Source organism: Trachypithecus francoisi, unplaced genomic scaffold, assembly GCF_009764315.1.
Source record: "Trachypithecus francoisi isolate TF-2019V2 unplaced genomic scaffold, Tfra_2.0 Lachesis_group12, whole genome shotgun sequence".
Taxonomy (NCBI): Eukaryota; Metazoa; Chordata; class Mammalia; order Primates; family Cercopithecidae; genus Trachypithecus; species Trachypithecus francoisi.
This window is the reverse complement of record NW_022681457.1, coordinates 27,836,009-27,856,097: the sequence shown is the minus strand read 5'-3', so window position 1 is coordinate 27,856,097 and position 20,089 is coordinate 27,836,009. Positions and strand designations below refer to the sequence as shown.

Sequence of the window (20,089 nt, the reverse complement as noted above, 5' to 3'; positions counted from 1 at the left end):
CTGAAGTCATTTAATCTCCCTAAGTTTTGTTTCCTTATCCTTAGAGTGGGAGTAACAATACCTTTATTCGTTCAATACCATGAATATCATTTATGGTGATCTAAGCTGACATAACAGATATGAAACCCCCAAAGTGTTACACCACTTCTGGATTCAACAAGAGAAATGTAACGATCCATTATAATAGCTCACATTTATTGAGCACCTACTTCGTGCAAGATGCTGTTTTAAGTGCTTTGCAAATATCAATTCATTTAATCCTCACAACAACCCTATTTTACACATTAGAAAACTGAGATATAGAGAGGGTAATTAGCTTGCCCAAGTGTATCATTTTCGAGGGGGTAGAATTGGGTTGTGAAGCCTGTAATCATGGCTCCAGAGGCCATATTATACAAAGAAAAAAACATAGAGAAGGGATCACTCCTGCAAATATAATTTTCTAAATAATTGGTGGTCTTTCCTCCAACAATTATTTATTCAGAAATTCATATATGTGATGAATTTTTATGAAGCACAAACTGTATGTCAGGCATTCTGCTATTCTTGGGAATTCAAGAAAAACTAAACCCAATTCTTATTCCTAAGGGGCACACAATCTAGTGGCGGGCAGAGATCCATAAAGCAAGTGATAAGGTTTTCAGAGTACTCTGGATCCAAATGAGGGCCACTCAGCCAGGTTTAGTGAGGTCAGGGAAAGCATCTCAGTGAACGTGATTCTAGAGATGGGACATAAAGACAATCAGGATTTGGCCAAGCAGACACTGGCAAGTGGAAAGAGACATTTTAGGAAGAAAGAATAGTAAGTCCACAATTAAGATCAAGAAGAGAGCATGCCGAGAACAACAGACCATGATTATTGAACGTAATTCCACGTGGCTAGAGACCTAGTCTGATTGCTTACACTGCATCCCCCAGCATTTCATATTAGAATGTAAGCCCTAAAAGAGGAGAGAACTTGTCTGCTCTGGTCACTATTATATTACTAGTGTCTGCTACTGATGGGGTTGCTCAGTAGTTATTTGTTAAATGCATATATCCATGTATGAATGGATGGTATGTGCTAAATAAATACTTGTCGGATGGATAAATAGATAAGTAAGTAAATAAATAAATAGATAGATAAATAAATGCATAAATGGAGTTCTACTCCAAAAGAGGCTGGGACAAGCCTCTAGATTTCATATACATTGCACTAAATATAAACCCAAGCAACTATCAATCAAATTAATTTGTCTGGGGTGCCAAGCACCAGCATTTAAACTTTATCTTAATAACACTGGACTGCTGAAATGCCTCAAGCTGAAGGGTGACACAGTCATACAACATGTGAGAAAGATCACTCACATGGAAGTTTGATCAGAGTATACAGAGTCATCTCACAAGAAAGCCAAGTCATAAAACAGTGAAAAGAAGAGCAAACATTCAAAGCAGGGTTTATTTCCACTTTTAACAAATCTATTCTATGAAAATTTGTATGAAAGCAAAGTAAAGGACTGAAAAATAATTTCACAAAGACAAGAGATATAGGATAGTCTGTAGTGAACTCTGGCTGAAAAATTAGATGTAGGTTTTGGCCCTGATGTGTCTCTAACTTATTGGCCCTGATGTGTCTCTAACTTATGTAGTAGCAAGTCACTGGATTCTTGAGAGCTTAAGTTTCTCCTAAACAAAGAGAACCAATGGTCTCAAAGGCCTCCTCCAGCCCTCTCATTCTAGGATTACAGGTTCTATGACTCTCTGACCTCTGTGATACTTTTTTAAAATGTTCAGAAAAGTGAACGGAATAGAACTTTTAGCTTAGGCTCATAGATTTGAAATGATTTTGGAGAGAGTATTACTGCAAGGAATATAAAGTTCAAACCCTTCATTTTATAGATACGGAGATCAAGGATCAGCAACATTAATGTAAATGCCAAGATCATATAATTAAGTGAAGGTGAAGGAGAAGATAACCCCACACTTATTCATTAAACTGCATGAACTTGTTTATAGACAATCAAAAATTAGGCAAATTGGACTTGAACTTTTTGCTACATTTAATTTTAAGTTTGAATATCCGAATTCATTAAGAACTTACTCCAAAAGACTTTTAATAGAATTTATGGCCATTACTGGTCAAAGTGGTAAATGTAAAAGTCAACAAAAAATAAAAGCCCCCTCTTGTTCTTTCATTTGTGAATTCCTACTGGATACTAAGTCTTATCGGTACAAAGACTAATAAGATCCAGACTAGGTTATTTTTAATGTTGTATGAGTTCTAACATACTATGGTGATCCATCCTATTTTCACATTTTAATGTGTATATTAACTTAGCTTAGAGGGCAATTTTCCATGTAATAGTTGTATTTTTTAATTGCTGCTCAATATATTTTGCCTTTATGTTAGGGATTCAAACTCCCCAAAAAAGTCAATGCTTACTTGTTAGATGTACCATGAAGGTTTGTCAGTATAGTGAAGTTGTTTCTCACACTTCGCAAGCTGGCAAGGACCTACAGGAAAAATGTTTAAAATGGTTAAGGACAAAAGAAGACAAACGGCCAGGTTCAAACTTAGAAACCAGCAACAACGAAAGCAAGCCAGGGCCAGCATAATACATACCTGGGCAAAAGGAGTTACAATCAAGTCATCGCCGTGTCTGGTGAAAAGAAAAAAAAAGAACCTTTAGAAATTTACTTGAATTATAACTGTGACATACAAGCTATAATATTAAATTTTATCAGTGTTAACAACACAAATGTTACACAAGTTCTTCTACCTGGATATAAGGCAGGACTCACAATTTGGCCTGAAAGTGTATCCCAAGAGCTTGAAAGGAAAAAATTAGTACCAGATTCATGACTCCTGAATTTACAGTGACTACACATAAAAGCATTTGCAAGTAAGCATATATCCTCAGGATATATTCCCATTAAATAACAGATCCAGAGTACTGTAATTTAAAGCGACTTGTGGATTTTGGTTGCCAGAGCCAGGAAATTCAAAGGGAGGGCTGCTCACAGGGACACACACAGTTGGAAAAAATGGTATAACAGTCTGGATAAAGGTTAACTTTGGATTTCCTGGCTTTTGTTGATTCGAACCACAGCTTTAATGCCACTTAAACACAGATTTCTGTCTGGAAATCCCATTACTTTTTGTTTTTAATATAACTTTTTTCTTGAAGTACCTAAGGAAAAGCTTTTAATAGGAGCATATGGCTGAACCCATCATAATCATACCATTGTCACTCCATTTTGTCCCAAAGAACTGATTAAGCTGTACCCCGTGTTACGTAAATCTGTATTTAGGAAGACTCGAAAATGTGTTTTCAGAAGTGCACACTGTCTCTCTGGCACATGCTTTGAGAAATCTACTTAAACCCACATTCAGCAATCTCTCTATTGAAGGTACTAGAAGACATACTGGTTTGAGCTATAGTCACAAAATCAGGTCCTTTGCCATTACAGTGTGAATCATCGTAGCAGCACAGAAGTTAGTAACAGTGAACCTTCCCTCAGTGTCTGGCCTACCTTTCCTGTCCTCATAATTGTCACACAAATATGGCACCTTCTTTGTTAACTACATTAGTGCAACCAATAATTATTAATCGTGTGCCATGTACCAGGCACCATGAGAGGCCTGGGGCTCCAGAATTAACAACACATACATCCATTTGGGCCTCTCCTCTATCACAGGCTTTTAACTTGGCATCTTATTTAATATGATACTTTTCTTTCCACCTTTGTCTTTAACTAGAAACCTCTGAACTTCAATTTAATCTGGCAAGTTTCTTCTGTGCCCCCTTTGTACGGTGACAATAAAAAGAATACTGATAAGGAGTAAGCATTCTTTGTGTGACTACTACTGTCTGCTAGGCCTCATGGTAAGCAGTTTACATGCATTATCTCATTTAACTATTGTAACAGGGCTGTGTGGCAGGTACTCTTAATATTGCTATTATATAAATGACATCGATCCACAGAGCAGTTAACTAGCACATACCTAGTAAGTAGAAAAACTGAGAGTGATTCCAAATGTAAGAATTTAGACCATTTGGTTTAAAAAATCTGTGCTTTTAAACACTATGCTTCGTTTTTGTTGTTGTTGTCATTATTTTGTTTTGTTTTGAGACAGGGTCTATCTTTGTCACCCAGGCTGGAGTGTAGTGGTATGATCTCAGCTCACTGCAACTTCTGCCTCCAGACTCGAGCAATCTTCCCACCTCAGTCTCTGGAGTAGCTGGGACTACAGGAACACAACACCACACCCAGCTATTTTATTTATTTATTTATTTATTTATTTATTTATTTTGTATTTTTCTGTAGAGACAGAGTATTGCCATGCTGCCTAGGCTGTGCTCAAGTAATCGGCCCACTTTGGCCTCCCAAGTGTCGGAGTTACAGGTGTAAGCCACTACACCCAGCCTATGTTTCCTATTTTATGACTTGCTGCATAGTTGACATATCAAATCATACAAAATATTCATGATCTCCAAAATTAAAACAAAGTAGGGGAGACAAATTATTTTAAAAACTGTAATAGACATTTTAATATAGAATGAGAATTACAAACAATGGATATACTTCATGAAGTCCAAAGGAAACATGATAATTACAGGTTAGAGAAAGTAGGAAAGTCTTGATTGAGTGAGCAGTGTTTCAGATGAACTTTGAAAGATTTAAAAAGTCAGGGATGGTAGACGTTGCCAATGAAAAGAAATGACAGGAACAAAGTCACTGAAATGAGAAAATACTGAACACGCTTATTAAGATCTTTGATGGCTATTTGGGTGGAGAAGAGCATATTAGCTATAGACATTTGTAGAGAAAAAGGATAGACGGTCCCCCATGCTCATATTATGGACAGTCCAGGCAAAGATTATAAAGTCATTACTTAACTCCATAGAAAGAAATGACCCAGGCTGGGCGCGGTGGCTCATGCCTGCAATCCCAGCACTTTGGGAGGCTGAGACAGGCGGATCACCTGAGGTTGGGAGTTCGAGACCAGTCTGACCAATGTGGAGGAATCCTGTTTCTACTAAAAAAAAAAAAAAAAAAAAAATTAGCTGGGCGTGGTGGTACATGCCTGTAATCCCAGCTACTTGGGAGGCTGAAGCAGGAGAATCACTTGAACCCAGGAGGCAGAGGTTGCAGTGAGCCGAGATCACACCATTGCACTCCAGCCTGGGGCAATAAGAGTGAAACTTTGTCTAAGAAAGAAAAAGAAAGAAAAAGAAAGATAGAAAGACAAAGAAGAAAGAAAGAAAGAAGAAAGAAAAGAAAGAAAGAAAGAGAGAGAGAGAGAGAGGGAGGGAGGGAGGGAGGGAGAGAAAGAAAAAGAAAGAAAGAAAGAAAAAGAAAGAAAGAAAGAAAGAAAAAGAAAAAGAGAAGAGAGAGAGAAAGGAGCCAGTGAAGGTTTTTAGAGATGGAAAATGAGATGGGCCAACAGAAAAGTGTTTTAGAAAGTAAAATGCTTGGATGTGGAGGGATAGATTGGAGAGGGGACAGACCTGGAAAGAATAATTAGAAATTGCACCCATTCTGATGAGAAGCAATGGGTAAGGCCAAGAAAGGGACAGAATGAGACAACTGGAAGAGAGCCCAGAGGTTTTGCAGGACTTGACATTTAATTGGCTAGAGGGTCATAAAGAAATATAATTTTCAATTTTAAAAATGGATATCTGAGAAAAGTGAAGTCATGAGTAGAAATAAGGAAATGAGGAGTTTACTCTCCTGTTGGGGGAGTTTTAGGTAGTCACTGAGTTTTTAAGGTACATGTTGAACTTTAAGGTACTGATTTACATCTGGGTGGAGACATCGAGCAGGAAGACTGAGATATGAGAATTCGAGCTATAGATTAAGGGGTTCCCTACAAAAGTAGGGATAGTTAATGCCATGGCAGGAAGTGGCCCCCTGAGGTGGGGGTACATATAAATAGGGAGCCAAAAGGAGAGCCTCAGGATTCTTGGAGAGATGCAAAAAAGAAAGACAGAATAATCAAGAGAGGAGCAGTTGTGATAAATGGAGTGTGGTGAACTGTATCAGAAACTGCCCCTTTCCAGCCATTTTTCCCAAGATGAACTTTGAGATGGGTGAAGATCTTGCAGTTTGTTCTGATTCTTTTTTCTTTTCTTTCTTTCTTTCTTCTTTCTTTCTTTCTTCTTTCTTTCTTTCCTTCTTTCCTTCTTTCTTCTTTCTTTCTTCTTTCTTTCTTTTCTTTCTTCTTTCTTTCTTTCCTTCTTTCCTTCTTCCTTCTTTCTTTCTTCTTTCTTTCTTTCTTTCGTTCTTTTTTCTTTTTTCTTTCTTTCTTTCTTTCTTTCTTTCTTTCTTTCTCTTTCTTTCTCTCTTTCTCTCTCTGTCTCTCTCTCTCTCTCTTTCTTTCTTTCTTTATTTTCTCCTTTCTATTTTTTTAGGCTAGTCAAATGAAGTGTTCTGATTTCTGATGTGAAGTTCACATTGTTCATAAGACATCTGGGTGAATTTGGGACAAGATAACGGATTTCGATTTAAGTGCATCTTCTATGACTCCTGGATTTCCAGAGTCTGGCATCTAATAAAGGCTAAATAATATAAGTAAATCTCATGCATAGGTGGTACCTTGAGCTGATGTATTGTTGAATGAGTTGGAAGAGTTATTAAAACTGCACAATCCAAAGACTAAAGGGAGATAAAGAAACATTAATAGGGCATAATCTCATCATGACTTTATCATTATGGAACTTTTGAAGTTTAGGAGAACAGAACATTCAGAAGCAAAAACTAGATTTTACAGATCCCCAGCATTGGTTCCCTTAAAGAATTCGAGCTACCAAAGCTAATGCTGTATATTAGAAAACTGCTGTTAGAGAATCTATCAGAAAATTTATAGAAAGTAACAGAAAAGAAACAAAAAACTTCCCTTTGAGTGCGACCAGATTATTTATGGAAGTATTATAAATTTCTAAAAATCGTAATTTTATAAATCACTAGTTAAGAATCAAATAGCATAGAAAGAACAAAACATTTGACTGATTATGGAAACTGATACACTTCTTACTTTCCCAAACCCCTGCAGAAGGCAATGCCTCTCAGGAGCAAGTCCGGATATTCAGAACCATTGCAAGAGCAACATCTAGTGACAAAGCCAGCACATTGCAAATTTAGAGCATAACTGGAAATGAGCACTCCAGTCTTAGTACTGAGCCATAGAATGGAGTGTATGTAGGTCTGCTCTAAACAATAAAATAATTTTCTAGAAAGCAGAAAAACTGTCTTTCACTGCCACACTCTGAATTTTATTAATTCATTCCACCTTTCTCTGTTTTCTCACTACACACAGAATTTAACTTGTAATTTGCTTGATTTTAGTCTCATATAGAGAGATATATACTATAGTGGTTAACAGCACAGATTTTGGAGCCAAAGAGCATGGGTTTGTTTCTCAGCTGCATTATTACTAGCTACGAGACATTAAGCATCCTCTTCATGTCTCAACATTTTTACCTGTAAAACAGGGTTGTGTGAGAATTAAATGAATTATTACATATGTACAACTCTTAATAACAGTGCTTAGCACATAAAAGCAGCTTAGTTATTGATTTATAGTTATTAGCAATACCAGTAGGTAGGTATCTTTGTTTTTTTACGGATGGTCCTCAACTTAATGATTATTTCACTTACTCCTTTTTTTTTTTTTTTTTTTTTTGAGACGGAGTCTCACTCTATTACCTAGGCTGGAGTGCAGTGGCATGATCTTAGCTTACTGCAACCTCTGCCTCTCTGGCTCAAGTGATCCACCTATCTCAGCCTCTTGAGGAGCTGGGACCACAAGCATGCACCACCAATCCCAGCTAATTTTTTGTATTTTTTGTAGAGACAGGGTTTCGGCATGTTGTCCAGGCTGGTCTCAAACTCCTGAGATCAAGCGATCCGCCCACCTTAGCATCCCAAAGTGCTGGGATTACAGGCCACCACGCCCTGCCCAACTTACAATATTTGACTTCACAATGGCACAAAAGCCATATGCATTTAGTAGAAACTGTACTTAGAGTACCCATACAACCAATCTGTTTTTCACTTTCAGTACAGTATTCAATCAATTACATGAGATATCCAACACTTTATTATAAAGTAGGCTTTGCTTTAGACGATTTGCTCAACTGTATGCTAAAGTAAGTGTTCTGAGCACACTTAAGGTAGGTTAGGTCAAGCTGTAATGTTTGGTAGGTTAGGTGTGTTAAATGCATTTTCAATTTACAATATATTCAACTTAGGATGGAATTTTGGGGACATTGTAAATTGAAGGGCATCTGTAATGAAAGGGTTGCATGTCTGTATTTCCAGGCGATGAGAACTCCTTTAAGATATTCATGTCTGTCCATTGCAGTCAAGAGGACTCATACTTATGTGATATTTACAGTTAGCAAAGCACTTTCATGTACATTATTTCATATAGTAAGAGAATGCTCCTGATCCCAGGAAATCGTGCAACCACCTATCTTCTCGACCAAGCCTGAAACCTCCATCTCCCTTATCCTTCAGTCAAACACTAACTCCTGCTGATCCTGACTTGCAAATATGTTTTAACTGCTCACTAGATCATCTGTAATATAAATCCCCATCCTCTTTTACATGAATATCATGGCAGCCTCCCATTTGGCTCTGTGGGTTTGAGTACTAGTCTTTAAGCTTCCCTACTCTGTAAACCATTTTCTATACTGCAATCAGAGCTATTTTTAAAAATGTTGCATTATATATTTATCTGCTTAAAGCCCTTAGTAACTCTCCACTTGCAGCGTAAAGGCCAATCCCTTAACAATGGCCCTTCATGATGAGGTTCCTGCTCACTTTTCCAGTCTCGTTTTTCACTACTTCCTCATCCTCTCATATCCTCTGGATCAACCACACTGAGCTGTGGTTCTCCAAAATGCTCCCACACTAACTGGAGAATTAGTTAGCAACTGGCCTCTCCTGCACGTCCTTCTGCCTTCCTGACTCCTCTAGCTGAGCTGTAACCTCCTCAAATAGGCTGCTTTCCTGCCTGGCCAGACCTTTCAAACCAGTGCATAGCTCTCTATGCCTGCCCTTATCTGAAGCTACTAAAACTGCCTATTGACTTACTAATGTTTTAGTACTCTTGAAGACACAGAAACTGTCTTATTTGTTCACAAAGTTCCTACATTTACATATTTATTAAAAGAGAGAATGAATATGATCCTCCTAACAGCTGGAAAGGTAGGCAGAACAGAAATTAATAGCACTATTTTTTATTTTTCAGCCTCATTTAGAGTCTGTATACATACTGGATATCCATGTAGTTTACCACCTAGACTCCTTGGGTTTGTCTTGTTCCCATTTATTGGGGAAGTCACTTAACTTCTCTGTGCTCTAATGTCCTCATCATTAAAACAAGAAAGTTTTAGTACCTACCACACTGGGGATATGGGGATTAAATGAATTAACATATGTAAAGTATTTTAACAGATAGCATGCAGAAAATACTCAATAAATGTGTGCTTTTATTTACAGATAGTTTAGAGACAATAAAAGAGATTCAACGTCTTAAAAGCCACAGTGCTAGCAAGTGTGATGACTGTAAGTCTAACTCAAGTCTTAGAAACCACACTGCACTTTTTGCTAGTCCATCAACAAACAGGTTTTTAATTTAAGTGAGTTGTTATTTCTGCTTTTCTTCTTGGTTCTTAGGTCTCATTTCCCTTGAAAATGAGTAGACTCTCTCTAGAGACTACTTAGTCCACACGTAAATGGTGGCTTTCAAAAGCTTCTTGTCCATGTAAGGCTTTGCAAAATGGGATGACCAAATGAAAAAAGAATGGAGTGTCCTTTCCTGTGGTTTTGCAGGTGGATAATCAAAACTCCATTCTCTCCATGGTGGTTCCTGCCACAGTTTTCAGCAATAAAATTGGCCTTACTAGTTTCCAGTATTTTATGTTCCCATGAGGCAATCTGTACCTCAGTATACGAAGGCATTACGTTTGGGATGACTACAACACAGGAACTGAACAGAAACCAACAAACTATTGCCACATCTAGGAAAGCATCTGAAATTGCCTTTTGGGACCCAATCGTGATCTTGCTTTATTGCCTTATTCTGATCTCTCCTTTGTTGCTCAAAGTTAAAGCCACTTTTAATTTTTCTTGTTCACATTTTTACTCTTAATATCTTTTCATTCACTATCCCCTGACTATAATTTCCTGTTACTCTTCTGAAAAAATTTTAAAAGCGAGTGTTTCCTTTATTACTAGGATTTAATGCAGTAGAATTATGCAAAGTTTTCCACCTTTCATAAAAAATTCACGACAGCTCTGTGCTGGATATGAGGGGCTTGTGAGCAGGGAACATCCGGCAGCCCCTACCAAATGGCCTTCACATCTAGACTCTTAGTCCATTATCACCCTTCTTCTTCCTGGATCTATGGATAGAAAGCAAAAGAAGGAGTGAGAAGCTTGGGGGCTGCTGTTCCTCTGTTTCAATTCATCGTAAAGAATTAATAATCATGTGAAATAGCTTTAAGAGCATTACTTTAGTTCAGATTCAGATGTTTGTGTGAAACTGGATTTGCTAACATAAAACTAAATTACTAGAAGCTTGATATTATTCAAACTCTACTTTTCAGTGTGTTGTGAAATATAATTCAAAACCTGACAAATATATAGAAGTTTTTTTCTGTGATACTGAAATATCTGAAAAACAAAATCTTGTGCTATTTTCATTCACATAAAGATTTTAATGCATCCTGTTATCAGTATTTTTGATAGGGTGGTATTACGTTGCCAACCTTGTTTTCTTGGGAAAGGCTGTTTTTTATTATGAAAATTTGCCTGTCCTACTTTTTATCTAAGTCCTTACCTTTAAAAAGAGAGAATGATATTCGATAATTTACATATATAATTTTTACTTGCCTAAATTTAAAGTTGGAAAAATTAGGTTTTAAAGTTACACCGGGGGAAATTTTACTGGCCAGTAAAACTGAAAGGACAGTAAACTACCAGTAACAGGGATGCTGGACGCAGAATCATTTAGAACTACACCTCTGTTTCAACTGCCGTAGACTGAGTTGGATTGTGATCTTTAAGGTCTCTTCAAGTTTAATATTTCTACAACCTTTTGATTCCAAATAATGAAACACAAGAGTTAATCCGGAATTGCGGTAGAGTTTTCTGGGGAGACTCTGAATGACCTTGAGACTCTTCCTGCCTCTTGGCTTGCATCTAGAGAACTCTTAACCAGGGAATTAGTTCTAGGGGGGATGACAAGATTTCAAAGCTAATCTTTCACCTGTAAAATACTATGTGAATTAAGTTCTAATTACTTTGGGCTTACCACATAACCTACGCTCTCCCACGATGAAGCCTAGAAAGGTGTTTATCTTGGTGAAGGAAAGAATTCCCAATACCTTTGCATTCAAAGACCCCCATTCAAACTTTTGTCAGAAATGCCTTGGGTTCGACAAGATCTACACCAAAGTGGCTGGCTACCTACCTCTCCTCCAGCCTCGGACACCTCTACTCTGCAGTCATTTGTTTTCTACCTAGTGGCAGAGATGCCACTTTGCAATTTGAAGAACATGGATGGAAAGATTCCGAAAGTTTTTAATATGGTCAGCCTTAGCCACATCATGGGACACAGCATGATACACAGTCATGGGATAGGGGCAAGTTTCTCAATCTCTCAGAGTCCCAGTTTCATCATCTATTTAGTGGGGATAATAATGGCACCTACCTGACAGATTAACAGAGATAACATAAGAACACGAGCTCGGCTCCATGGGAAGTGCTCATTAAATATTATTTCCTTCCACTCTGTTACGTGTGTATGTGTGTGTTTCTCTGATCTTTCTTATTTAGCTGTAACCTCCCTGAGAGCATGTGCACTTTCTGAGAATGAGATATGCCTTTAACCCATCTGTGATTTTTATACTGTTTTGTTTGTCTTCTATCACCAGAGATTGGCACAATGTGTGGCACAAAGGAGAGAATCAGTAAATATTTGCCAAATGACTGAAAAATGAATTTGGGCCCACACGAAGATTGAGATATTTTAGGGCAGGGGTGCTTCTGTTAAAAATGTGCTGGTGGAAATGCCTCGAGGAATATTTTTTTGCTGGTAGCTTCAAAATACCCCCTTTCACCAGACGGTGAAACTTTTTGACTTCCTTTCCAATAGCGGAAGAGAATACAGTGGAATTTTCCAAACTGGAGACTTTAGGGAGCTACTGATACTTTTATGACATATAATATAAAAACAATTGTATCTGTGCCCAGAAACCTTTTAAGGCATGAATTCCAGAATCCAGTTTTATTTGGTTTTGGAAATTTAATAAGTGGGTGACACAACCTAGACCTTGTTCTTTAAATAAAAATTAGAGATTTACAATTAATAGCGGCAAAACAAAAATATCAGCTGTGCTTTATAGGGCGGTCGAGTGTGTTGTGTCTCACCAAGGAACCAGGCAACAAGTGGGCATTATGTTAAGGTTTCCGAGAAGGGACACAGGCATGTGGCTGAATGACAGCTTATTAAAGTCACCAAGCAAAGGCCACTGAGACAATATGCATGTAACCAATCACCAGTTTTCCTCTTTGCTGGAGCCTCATAGAAACGGCACATGCAGCTGAAATTTCAAGTGTGATGTATAAAAAGTGGTAAGGTTCTCATGCTGTAAATGACTCAGCAGTTCAGGAAATGAAGCAAAATAATTTTTTTAAGGTATCAGTAACAGATGTGAAGTAAACACTGTGTCTGGATTTTCCAACACCCTTGGAGACCCCAGCTACATATTCCGCATGCTATAGAGCATTAATGTCCTTAAAATGGTCATCATGTCACCCTGCTCATATTCATTTTCTTCCTTCATCCTTCCCATGGATTAAAGGGGAACTGTTGTTGCTGCCACTGTGACCTGGGTAGAGATGAGGTAAGTGTGAGACTGGAAGCCAGACAGAGCTTGTACTTACTGCTCGCTTGGAAGCGAAGAGTTTCTCGACATCGCCTTTGGTGACAAGTCATAGTCGCTGTCTGATCTGTAGAGAAATGACTCTCTGCGCTGGCTGTGCCCAGGAAAGGTGGTGTGAAGTACCAGCCCAGAGGAAGAGCTGGCCTGGGGATCCAGTGGACTCCGACCTGGGGAAGGGCCATTTTCCACATCAAAGCTTAAAGAGAAAGCAGGAAACTCTGGTCACATGATAACCATGGAGGAGGACACATAGTATACACTGAGAACCAATGTGTGGCAGGTACTATATGCTAAGCATTTTACATAAAACTGTATGTACTATGGAAAGTTTTAATCCTCAGGACAGCTTAGAGTTGCAGTCATTATTATTTTCATGTTATGTATAGGAAACTGAGTCCCACTGAAGTTCAGTTATTTACCCATGCCCACCATTAGCAAACAATGGAGCCTGAATTTGAACCCAGGAGCAAACTCCATGGTCTTTCAGTGACATGAGCAACTTTGACAAATTCAGCATTGGTGCCAGGCATACAACAACTTGGTGATAATAAGCAACTCTAGGGGGTGCATTCAGCACAGCTCTAGGTGTCAGACACCGAACTATCACATGAGTAAGTCTCCCTATCTGGAAGACATCTTCCTGTCATGAACAAATATCACAGTCTCATTAAATATACAATACACATATTTCTAAATGTTTCAGGAACAAAGTGTTATCCTGACAGCCTCCACTGGGTGACTAGATGGGAGGCCCAACCTGAGATGTAATATCCATCTGCAAATTTAACCACAGAAAATGACTTAATTCATCTGCTAACACCAAATTACTCTCCAAGGCTACAGAGCTTTGTCTCTGGGAGAGGATGCATTCACTGGCTCCCACAGAGGAGTGTCATGAGGTTTCCTATCTGTCTTCGTCACTCTAGAAAGGTGCCCTCAAGCCCACAATTATTTGAATGTGCTCTGATCAACGAACACAGAGATGGGAGCAGTAGAGGTTTTGTCTCTTGTTTTCTGTATCCCCACGCCTGGTATTTCCCTGGGCGCTGTGCCCTTTTCACATTCTCCTTTATCATCACATATGCATTTTTTCCTGCACACACAACCTCTCTTAGCCTCAAATTGACAGTAACCCTCTTCCCTAGTATTTCTCCAGAACTCTCACTACTCCCCTGCTAAAGCTTTGCAGAGAGATGTTGAACAAAAGATACGGGGCTGAGGATGCTCCCTTTTTCAAATTCAAATTAGTGATTTTCCTGTATACTAATTCAGCTGCCATGATTAATGTCTACATTCTTGGTTCTTTCCTTTCACTAGTTCTTACAACCAGCTCTCTTTGGGTGAATTCTGCTTATATTTCTTCACTTCACAAAGCGCTTCCCAATACATTATTCCATTTACTCCTAACAACCCTGTGAAGTATATAAGATGATCCCACTCTACATTTGAGGTAAATGAGGCTTAGCAAGATGTAAATACCTTGCTCAGAGTCATAGGCTAGTAACTTGTAGAGCAGAATTGGAAGATTCATGTCTTGCAACTAATTTCTTTACAATCTCAGACTTTCCTAATGACAGAACTCCAGGATGGCTCAATGGACAACTGAGTGAAATTCCTCTTTAGTCTCTGAATTCAACCAAAGGTAATTTGGTACATAAAGAGTCAGTTAGACTATAAGCAACCTTGGCTGCTCTCTTGAATGAAAATGAGGAGGCAGAAAATTGAAGCTGTAGGTTTCCTTGAAAGATGAGGAGAAGAAATGGCAGAAGGCAGGGTTATAATGCTTCCCTGGAGACCATTCTGAGAAGCTGCTTTTAGACAACCCACAAACTCCAGGTGTCTGATAAGAAGCAGAAAGTGATAATGCCTGGGTAAAAGGCCAAGGAAAAGCTATAACGATCCAGTGTGTTTGGTCTTTCAAAGTACTGTAGATGAATTTTCTCAGTAGGCTAATGGTCTGGGATGAGGCTGCCTTTCAAAGACTGTAGGTAGACAGGCAGGTGGGCAATCACTCATACTACCAGCCTGTTTGCTAGCCTGCCTGGAGGCAGAGCTATGTTGTTAGCCACATACATTGCAACAAGCGAAAATATAATAAAGTGACTTGCAAACTTCCCTCAGGTGAGATCTGTCGTAGTTGTTGAGCAAAACAAAAAGCCCCTTTGTGGATAAGGGCTTTTTTGTGTGCCACCCAAATCCCATAGAACCAGTAGGTCATGGGCTCTGAACTTTTTTTAAAGGCAAAGTAGGTAGGTTCTTAAAAACTGAAGGAGGAATTACACAAAGCTTAACGGTGGGCATGAGTTTAGAAATTTCATGCATTTATGTTGCTGTTAATTGGTATGCATCTGTGCAACCTTTCTGGATATTAAAACCCTAACATATTTTTTAAACTGTTAGCATCCATCCACTGCCCCAGGTCCTCTAGGATCAGCTGGACCTCCTAGTGGTCCAGTAACTAAAGGATTGGTGTCTGGAAGCACTGTGCCTGTGTCCATTAATTCGTCAGTGCTCATGCAGTGCCAGTCATTAAATATTATGAATGCCGCTGCTGTGTGTATCTGTGCTAAAATCTTAAAGGAGGTGCCAAGTGAGTATGCCCACCAAGCTCTCAGAACTCTTTCCGTTGAGGGTTTCCACCAAGGCTCATCCTGCCTTCTATTTTGCTAAAGGCATTCCTAGTGGGCAGAGGGTAAGTCCACAAAGCATTACCCTTAAAACGAGCATCACAGGCATTCTGTCCCTAGTATTAGAATCCAAGAAGTTCACTTCTGCCAGGAAAACTGGGGTTAGAACCTGACTCCAATGCTCTCTCCATGATGACCCTCTTTGCTTTTGTTTTCTTTCCTTCTTACCCTACTTAAACTCATAGGAGAGCTTGCTGGAATTTAAACGAAGCCAGGGAAGAAGTCTCTGATGCAAAGAAGCAGTCTTAGGGAGACAAATGGCCTTTCATATTCCCTGGGGCACTGCTTCAAAGCAACCAACACAGATGTACAACTTTGGAACAAACATGAATCACCAACCAGACACCAGCCCCAGTCACAGCAAAATTAGCGGGCAGACATCACAATACGTCCCACAGATCCAGGGAGTGAGGAGGGGTGTGGGCAAAGGGAAGCCTGAGGACAGGCTTTATAAGCAAAATGAATATACCACACAAACTGAAATACAATTAGGAAGAAAATGGAATCTACAGTAGCAGAAACAAACACATAAATAGGGCCATTATTTGTTTAGGGTAATTTTTGCCTCTGCCTTCATCAGGACACACATTTCATCTTTAGGCTATTTATATTTTTTAAAATCATTATAAAAGAAATATAAGAATATTATATAAAACTTAGACAATAGAGAAAAGAACAGCATCATTACTAGCAGTTTATTTTTTTCTCTTCTGAATATTTTTTTTTTTTTCCTGCAGGTTTGGATCTTGATTTTTTTCACAAGTATTTGTTATGTGCTACAGTTTTCAGAATTAGCATTTTCCATGAGCTGCTTCATTCAGTTGCTGTATCACCGTTTTCTCAAGCATTTTCTCTACTCTTGCTCCTCATATTTGCAATTCTGAATAACGTTGCAGTTGATACCTTTGAGCTTGTAGCTATTTCAACATTTAAATTAGGTCACACAGAAGTTTCAGATAGATTAAGAGAGGAAGTTACTCACAAGTTTCTGAATATTTGATTGTGACTTATAACTGCCTGGAAGGGGTTGCCCTTATCCAACCTATGGACACGGCATTGAAAGTGGTCTTTTCCCTGGGTCCAAAGAGCCTGCCAAGCCCTGCTCTCTGATCTTCAGGATTCTTTATGCTGCGTGTTCACTTGGATCTGCTTGCTTCTCCTTGCCTCTGCCAATATCCCTGGACTGAATCAATTGCTCTTCTGAAATCTAATGTTTTAACAGCCTTCTTTTACTTTGTATCTAGTGTTCTCAGCTCCTCCAGGCAGTGATGGTGGGTGATAGGCTGTATGAGAAGCGGTGCTTCTCATACGTAACTGGAAGCAGACATAACTGGAATGTCTTTCCCATCACGGTCTTCATTGAGCTAGTATCTTCAAAATTCAGTTCATGCCATCTCCCTGAGTACGCTCTCTCTGACACTGCAGTCCAGTTTGATTTTAACATATGCTCCTCCTGTGTGCTCTCCTAGATTCTTTTACCATAGTACTTTATCACAGTACTTGCAATTCTATTTTAATTCTCTATTTATTTACTGCTCCCCAATACATGGTTATCTCCAAGCCAGGGGGGACTCAGTATTACTGAGTATTACTCATTCTTGTATCCCAGGCATCTGGGTCAGAGCCTTGTAAACAGTAGGTCTTCAAAAAATGTGGACAGAACCAACTAAAATATACTGTAACTTACTGTGAAATGTTTCTCCAATCCCTCCCCTCTTTCTGCTTCCCTATACCCACCTCAGACCCCACTGCCATGTGTTTCTACTGTTTCCTTTAAATGAATCTACAGAGATGTGACATTAATTTATTTGTTCGACCTTGTGAGACAGTGATCTAAATACAATAAGATTTTTTTTTTTTTTTAAAGTACTGCTGTGTTCTCCCTGAGCAAAACAAATCTGCATAGTAATATCACTGGCTTAGCTGTTTGAGATGGTCGCATCTTTACATAAACTCCCAGGAGGGGAAAAGCCTTCTTATACCAGCTTCTGCCTGCCATCTTCTTAGCTCTTCGTTTTTCAATATAAGCAGGAACGTTCTCTGCCCCACAGTTATTCTGGTAGTTTCCATTCCTGGGGAATCCTTGCAAAGCCAGCCCGGAGCTGGTGACACGTGTACCAGCAGATGGCAGCAGACTGCCACACTGTCCTTAGGCTGCAGGTCCCAGCCTCCAAGCCCAGCAGGTGGGGCTGCTGGCAGTTTTGGAGGGAGAAATATGACTGAAGCCTTATTCATAAGCCTGGGAGGAAAAATCAGGGATAAGGAAAAGAGTCACAAGGTGTACCATGAAACCTTTGATTAACTAAGAGAAGCTCTACTTCCAAGAATTCAAGTTAAACCAGTTGGTCGCAGAAATGCCTGCAATTGTCCCCAGGGTGGTTGTTTCCTGATCCCCAATTACTTGCACAAACTCCAATTTCTGTAACAAAGACTCGTGAAGCAACATCCCAGGAATAATTCATTTCTGAACCAAAGGAGATTTTTCTTTTGCAACTTAGTCATTCTCTAGGTGAGCCTCTTTGGCTTATTCTAACAAATAACCCGCTAGAAAGACTGCAAACTCCACAAAAGAGATTCAAATCCACAGGTCCGCAGAGTGGTTCACTGTCTTTTTGGAGAGAGTTCTTGCTGTCTCAATTTTGCATTTCTTTCTTAGAAATTACTTACTCACTGAGTCTCTTCTGTATCATTGAATTACCACAACTCTGGCAGGCTAATTCTTTTTGCCCCATTTCAAAGAAGAGAAAATGGAGGCTCCAAAATGTGAAACTTCATTCGAAAAATGCTAAAGTGTGACCTCTTTTCATTACACCTTACAATCTGTGCCCTGACACCTCAGATGTCTCCTCAGACTCCTTGATTCCAGAACCGGCCATGCTAGACTGTACTCCCCTGTTTACTTCTCTCTCTCATTCCACCAGACGGTGACCTCCTTGAAGCAGGAATGAAACCTTCATTCAGTTTTGTATTCCCAGGGCCTAGAGCTGAGTATCACACCAAAAGGCATATAACAAATATTTGTTAAATGAATGTAAAGATCTCATAGTTTTTTCTCACATCTGACAAAAAACCAGTTCCATTTGGATTAAAACCTCTGGCAGGTGATGACCTCAGTAGAGCTCTTAAAGGGAGTCACTAGGTTCTTCTTTCCCCACTCTCCCTGCAGTATCCCAGGAACTCCATCCTAGCAGTTTTTGCTTATGGAAAATGTTGTTTCTATAATAAAGTGCATGTTTCTGTATAGAGTGTGTATGCTGTAGGGGGAGGCATAGTCATGAAAAAATGCTGGGTTTCTTTAAATTTCTGTTGGAAAATATTCTCCTCAATTGCGCTCAAAAACTAACTGTAATCCCAGCTACTTGGGAGGCTGAGGCAGGAGAATCACTTGAATCCAGAAGGCGGAGATTGCAGTGAGACAAAATATGCCACTGCACTTCCAACTGAGTGACACAGTGAGAGTCCGTCTCACGAAAAGAAAGAAAAAGAAAAAGAAAAAGAAAAAGAAAAAGACACTAATGTCTTCAAACGCTTGTTTATCATTTTAATAAAAACAAATAACTATTTATCCATTTACTTAAGTGATTACATTGGCCGTCACTTCAAATGCACTATCTGATCCCTGTAGACAGAGGAGTTTAACAGGCACATGTGTTTTTACCCACAATGACAATGACCCATCTTTCTATAATTAGTCACTGCAGGCTGCAGCCAGTCCTAATTTCTAACGAAGGACTAAGCTGTGAAAAACACAGCCAGATATAGAGCCCATGTCCTAGCAGAAGGCAGGCAGAACTCCTACGGCCACAGCTATAGCAGAATATTACAGTTATGCTGTAAGAATTCAGTTCCAACGTCTATGAATTCCCTTCCACAGACTAGGAAGAAGAACTCTGATGTTCAGCTCATCTGAAGTCTAGAAGCAGCTTCCATTGCTTTTTCTTCTTCCAGGGCCTTTGAAAATTACATTCATGGCAGTAATCCAAAACTGCTTTCGCCACAGAAAGACTTAACCAGAGGTAGCGCAGGAATGCTGAAGAGCTCTGAGATTCTAGGGATCTGGCTTCTACTTCCAGCTCTGTGGGGGAACTAACTGAAAAGAAACAGGGGCTCCCTGTATCCTGCCCCCCACACCTCAGTCTTTTCCCACTGAAATGAAGTTGTGAGACATCCCCTAAGATTAGACAACTTGCAGACATTTTGGAGATAGAGAAAAGGTTGGTTCTCAAGTGTGGTTTTATGTTAATGGTGATGAGCATTCATTTACTCAACAAATATTTAGCAAGCACCCACTATGAAACAAGGCACTGTTCTCCATCTGAGAATACAGCAGTGTATGAAACACGGTCTCTGAGGGAAAGATAGACAACAAATAGGAAAGCAAGATAGTTTCTGATAGTGAGAAATACTGTGAAGAAAAGCAAACATACAGTAGTGTGATAGAGACCAAGGGAATAATGTTTCTTT

General features: G+C 39.2%; 1 protein-coding gene across 1 annotated transcript in view; it reads right to left on the bottom strand.

Annotated features, from left to right (window-relative positions):
- The window catches only part of LOC117093503 (cAMP-specific 3',5'-cyclic phosphodiesterase 4B-like), a 261,848-nt gene that overhangs the window by 6,067 nt on the left and 235,692 nt on the right, over positions 1-20,089 (bottom strand). Inside the window, exons 2-4 of the mRNA XM_033228848.1 lie at positions 12,940-13,134; positions 2,603-2,639; positions 2,423-2,493 (exon numbers count right to left, since the gene is read on the bottom strand). Coding sequence (XP_033084739.1) covers positions 2,423-2,493; positions 2,603-2,639; positions 12,940-13,134 — 303 coding nt within the window. The remainder of the gene's footprint in view (positions 1-2,422; positions 2,494-2,602; positions 2,640-12,939; positions 13,135-20,089) is intronic.